Below are 5,180 nucleotides of genomic sequence, written 5' to 3' on the forward strand. Positions count from 1 at the left end.
ATTTACAAGTTGTGTTCATTTAATTTATATCCATATTTACAAGTGTTTAAACTATAAAAGACATACGAACAAAATCGTATCTTTATTATGCACCTTTTTATTTATTGAAAGTGATAACTGTAAAGTACAGCTGACACGTTGTGTTAATACTTTGAAAAAAATTAATGAATCGGTTTCTATGTCAGTGATTTCGCGCACAATAATTACAAAATCCAGCACAACGGGTATGTGTTTGGTGGCTTATACAAAGTCAGCTCTCTTAAGAAGAGGTGAAAAAAATAAAGTAGATTTGGCGTTCACCAAATCCAGAGGTAGTTTTCTCCCCTTCGACAATGCAAACCAGAAACCACAACCAGATTTTCAGTATCAAAATCTACGTTACATAGTGGAAAGAAACTTGAAAATTGTGTCTTTATTACAAAATTAGAGACGATAATCTGTGTGTAGCGACTTATATAAAGTCTAATTTCTCATAAACATGTGTAAAAATACAGACAAATTATGGATTACCCAAATACAGAGGTAAGTATTCTCTCTCCACAATGCAGACCAGAAAACCACAACAATATAAAAAACTAGGTTGGATGGTAGAAAGAAAAGTTGAAAATTAAAAAAAATAAAAAGAAAAGAAAAAGAAAGAAGAAAAATCAAATAGAAATATTAGCGTAAAATTCATATGTAGTGGTGGAGATGTGAAAAATGGGGAAAGAAGGGGCAACATGGGAAGAACAAAGAAAGATAGAGAGGAGGGAAGTGGATAAAAATCCGCTGTTGGAATAGCCCACCGGAATGCCAAACCATGGCCCCTGGTTTTCCCTCCCTCTTTCCAAAACCAACTGTCTTTCTCTTTCAGCTAACCCTAAGTCCCTTTGTCCCCTTCTTTTATACCCATTCAACCCTCTGCCTCTTTCTCCAGGAGTTCTCCTCCTTCAACAGAGCTGCCAGATTTCACATCGATGTCCTCCTTTTACCACCCATCATTCTCCAGTACAAACTAACTTTTATCATCACTCCCCACTCTCTCTCTCTATCTCTTTCCTCCCCTGTTCCCCTGCTTTGTTTTTTTGTAGTTCTAATCCAGTTTCTTACGTTTTTCTTAATTGGGTATGTACCCAGATTGAAAGTGTGAATTTTTTTTGAAATACCCAGATCGAAAATTTCATTTATTTCAAATGGGTTTTTGTGTTTTCATTAAAGGGGGGATTTTGGGTGTGAATGGGGATTGAGATGGTGGCGCCCAATCGCAAAGGCAATAAGGAGTTTCTGGAATTGGCGGAGGTGACGAATTCGAAAAGCAAGACCAGAAAGTGCCGGCGGCGTCAGCGGAAGATGTCGCCGGTTCAGAAGCTGTACGAGACTTGCAAGGAAGTCTTTTCGTCTGGTGGGGCCGGGGTTATACCCCCCGCTGATGATATCCAACGGCTATCCTCTGTTTTGGGTATATACTTTTTCTCTGCTTTTGGATGATTGCCTGGATTCAAATTTGTTCTTGCTCTAATTAATGCTTTGTTCACGTGGGGTGTCTCAGAATTTCATAATTTGATTGGATTAAAGCTCAATTTTGGTTCTTTTTTAATGAATTTTGAAAATTGGGATTGAGTTAATCATTCTGCTGTGTGGAATTTGCATGATCTTGTAGGTTGTCTGTTATCGGACAGTGCCTTCTCTTTTTAAATTTTGAAATTGAATTTTGAAATTTTTTTAATCATATCTCTGTCCTTGCATCTGATACATTCAGTTTTGCGGCTGTATGCATGCAGATATGTGTATGTATATATGTGTGTGTCTGTATATCTCCTCGGAGTTGGGGATACAATATACTGTATAAAAAAAATGTTTGTGACAGAGCATGTGTGTTTTCATGCCGGAGGAGGTCATCCATATTTGCATGGTTTCATTTCTTCACATCTGGATTCTGTTTTTGTTGCACAAATGGTATATTGTTTGCATTTAACCTTTGCAACTCAAGATTTTGATAGAAAAAACTTGTCTTCCGATGTTGTTTGCAATCGGTGTTCTTTCCTTTTCGAATTTATTCCCCAATGTGGCTTATAGGATTTGGTTGTTTTGATGCAGGTGCCATTAAGCCTGCTGATGTCGGCCTGACTCCTGATTTGCCGTACTTCAGGATGACAGTAGCTAGACGAACCCCGGCAATAACCTACCTGCACCTTTACGAGTGCGAAAAATTTTCGGTAAGTTTCTTCCTGGTTCATTTTCGCTATCTACGAAGCGAAATCAGTCAGCGTGGCTTTTGTTCTTATAATGTGTTACCTATATGCAGATGGGGATATTTTGCTTGCCGCCTTCCGGTATCCTACCGCTTCATAATCACCCTGGAATGACTGTATTCAGTAAGCTTCTGTTTGGGACAATGCACATCAAATCCTATGATTGGGTGGCTGATGCCTCGGAGAGGACATTGGCAAGTGCCCCGGAGAAGACGTTGGCAAGTGCCCCGGAGAGTGCCCCGGAGAAGACATTGGCAAGTGCCCCGGAGGAAACGTTGGCAAGTACGCCGGGGAAAACATTGGCAAGTGCGAATCCTTCATTAGGTAAATTCCTCCTTTGAAATTTGTATTATTCTTAACTTGTATGTAGAAAGTGCGGAATTGATTAGTTGATAATACGTTTTTTTATTGGTATTTGCTATAAAAGCTAGGTAACCTTAAAGATAGAGAGAGATACTAAAAGAGAAAAACTTGTGGAAGGATGCCTGATCAGGGCAGTTCTTACACTGGGTTTGGGTGGGACCAACGTGAGGTCGGATGAGACCAAAATACAGGACACGTGCTTTTGTGAGCTTCCCTACGGATGATGTGGTCCGGTGCCCCTACACAAGTTTTTCTCTATATTAAAGACACAATATGAGTTATTGCGTTGTATTGCATCTTCCTTGAGATAACCTGTGGGACCTGATGAGAAATCTACCGGCGTATTTGATCTTTTGAAGAGTATATTGCTTGTGGCATCTTGAACTTTTAGACTTTATGTCCATGATTATGACCTTTGACTGCTTAACATTTTGTTATAAAATGATGTCACGACTCACGAGGACCTTCAGTTGTGAAACTATTTTATTCGTACAAAAAATATGCAGTTGGATGTTCTCTCGTTCAAGCACCGCCTGGTGTTCGTCTGGCTAAAGTTAAGGCTGACGCTGATTTCACTGCTGCTTGCGACCCTTCCATCCTCTATCCAGCTGATGGAGGCAACATGCATTGCTTCACAGCAGTGACAGCATGCGCAGTGCTCGATGTGCTTGGCCCTCCATATTCTGATCCTGACGGTCGGCACTGCCAATACTACATTGATCACCCATTCCCTCGTTTCCCAGGTATCAGTGTGGTTAGATTTTCCTTTCCAACTCAAAAGTGAGAGCCCATCTCGTTAGAACTTTGAGAAATCTCGACGACGGTTCTGTTTTTGAATTTCAGATGGGGGAGTATCTGTGCCAGAAGATGAGAAGGACGGCTATGCTTGGCTTGAAGAGAGAGAGAAACCTGATGACTTAGCTGTAGTTGGAGCCATCTACAGAGGCCCCAGAATACAGGAGAATTGATGATCTCACCAATCTATCTCCTTCGTCATTCCATTTCACTTGTCTGCATCTCCATTCCATTTTCCCCATTCATCCATCCGCAGCCGCCTCCGCACCACAGTTCCGTCGCTTCCATCGATGCCATCAGTGGCTGCTGCTCAATTCAGTACAGCAGCAGTAGTGCTTTTGTCTCGTTATGTTCTTTTTTTTTGGCTCTATGTTTTGTTGTTTTTTCTTTTTGGTGGAACATGAGGAGGCACCTGGTGCCTTATTTTTTCTTCTTTCTACAGTTAATGTACATACCCAAAAAAAGAAAAGCAACAAAATGAAGAGAAGGTCTCTTTGTTCTAAGCGCGCTTGAAATTAGAGGAAGAAAGTGCATTAGCACTCTTTTCATGATTGGCCTTTTAAATTTTACACTCTCTCCCCCAAATATTTACTTGGTTAGTTTATACTTTACGATGATGTTATTGTTCATTTTTCATTCAGAGATGATGCAATTTTCAGTTGCAGTCCAAATCTGAAGATCTGTAGTTTGTCTTGTTTTCATGAAAGGGGAATTGTGGTTTGGATTGTTTTGTTGTCACTTGTCAGAGGAAAAGAGTGCGTGCCATCCGCCCAGGCCATTGAGAGAGGATCTTCCCGGATCCTCCAATCATAGTATATCTTGCAGTTAATTTTTGTTAGGTACTATTTATATTCAATTTTAAATAAAAAAATTTATAATGATTTCTGACATGTACAATGAATAGATGTGATTGGAGGATCCTCATGATCCTGACAAGAAGGATCCCCATGATCCTCACAAAGAGGATCTGGCGTGGATCCTCCTGGCTAGCCATTAGCTTGTAGGGAGTCCTTCCGATGTAGGTAGGCTTATAGGGGGTGTAGTTGGAGAGATACCGACATGTATCCTAGACCCTAGACGCCACAGTAGCAGTATTTCAAAGTATTACTGTAGTGGTATTTCAAAGTGCTAATGTAGGTAGTTCATAGTAATAAGACACAACTATGTGTCTTAGGCTTCTCGGCGTGTTATTAGTTTGAGAAATTACCAGTGATAGTTAACTAGGTAAGCCTACAGAACAGCAGTCATGGATGTAGTCGATTTTCGATGACTTTGTGATAGTAGTTTGAGAGGCTGTCATAACGGCATATCTTGCATGTAAGTTTTCTTCGTGTACGTGTAGTATTTGGTGCACGTAAGTCTCTAATGTGTATTTAAAGTACTCGGTGTAGGTAAGTGATCTCGCTCCAATACTTGGGCTAGACAACGTGACGTGTGGATGGCATATGTGGTAAACGATAATTAAAGTCAAAAGTGAAGTTGTTGGTGTAGCGTGGGTCATACGTCATATATATATATGAATATGCATGATCTTAGGTTATATATCAACGGGAAAACGACATGATGATGTTGAGAGTGATTTGTCGGACCTGCCCTTAGAAGATTGGGATACGTCTATGCCTTTGGAGACAGCTTCAAGGAAAACAAGTACAAAGCAAGCAGCTGTGACGTGTTTCCATGGGGAAGCACCAGCACCAGCACCAGAGAGAGCTGCATCTGCATGCATGTGTAGAGAAATATGAAGAACGGATAAGATACAAAGGGTTTCTTGAAATCGAAAAGCTAGCGAAC

At 40.5% G+C, this 5,180-nt stretch overlaps 1 protein-coding gene across 2 annotated transcripts; it reads left to right on the forward strand.

Annotated features, from left to right (window-relative positions):
- Window positions 1-805: 805 nt before the first annotated feature.
- LOC126583668 (plant cysteine oxidase 2-like) lies at window positions 806-3,937 on the forward strand. Of its 2 annotated transcripts, XM_050248168.1 has the most exons (6): window positions 806-1,104; window positions 1,198-1,438; window positions 2,077-2,195; window positions 2,285-2,555; window positions 3,101-3,337; window positions 3,438-3,937. In XM_050248168.1, the coding sequence occupies exons 2-6, from the start codon at window positions 1,216-1,218 to the stop codon at window positions 3,560-3,562; spliced, it is 975 nt and encodes a 324-aa protein (XP_050104125.1). In that variant the 5' UTR covers window positions 806-1,104; window positions 1,198-1,215; the 3' UTR covers window positions 3,563-3,937. The 2 variants fall into 2 exon arrangements, with proteins under 2 accessions (XP_050104125.1, XP_050104124.1); XM_050248167.1 differs by having other exon boundaries at window positions 806-1,438.
- Window positions 3,938-5,180: the final 1,243 nt, after the last annotated feature.

This window comes from Malus sylvestris, chromosome 9 (assembly GCF_916048215.2).
Source record: "Malus sylvestris chromosome 9, drMalSylv7.2, whole genome shotgun sequence".
NCBI lineage: Eukaryota > Viridiplantae > Streptophyta > Magnoliopsida > Rosales > Rosaceae > Malus > Malus sylvestris.

What these genes read in the sequence shown, in the direction of transcription:
- LOC126583668 (XM_050248167.1), top strand. Translation starts at nt 1,216, where the DNA reads ATGGGGATTGAGATGGTGGCGCCCAATCGCAAAGGCAATAAGGAGTTT. An exon ending in ACGGCTATCCTCTGTTTTGG is followed by an intron (nt 1,439 to 2,076) that starts GTATATACTTTT and finishes GTTTTGATGCAG; the next exon opens with GTGCCATTAAGCCTGCTGAT. An exon ending in ACGAGTGCGAAAAATTTTCG is followed by an intron (nt 2,196 to 2,284) that starts GTAAGTTTCTTC and finishes ACCTATATGCAG; the next exon opens with ATGGGGATATTTTGCTTGCC.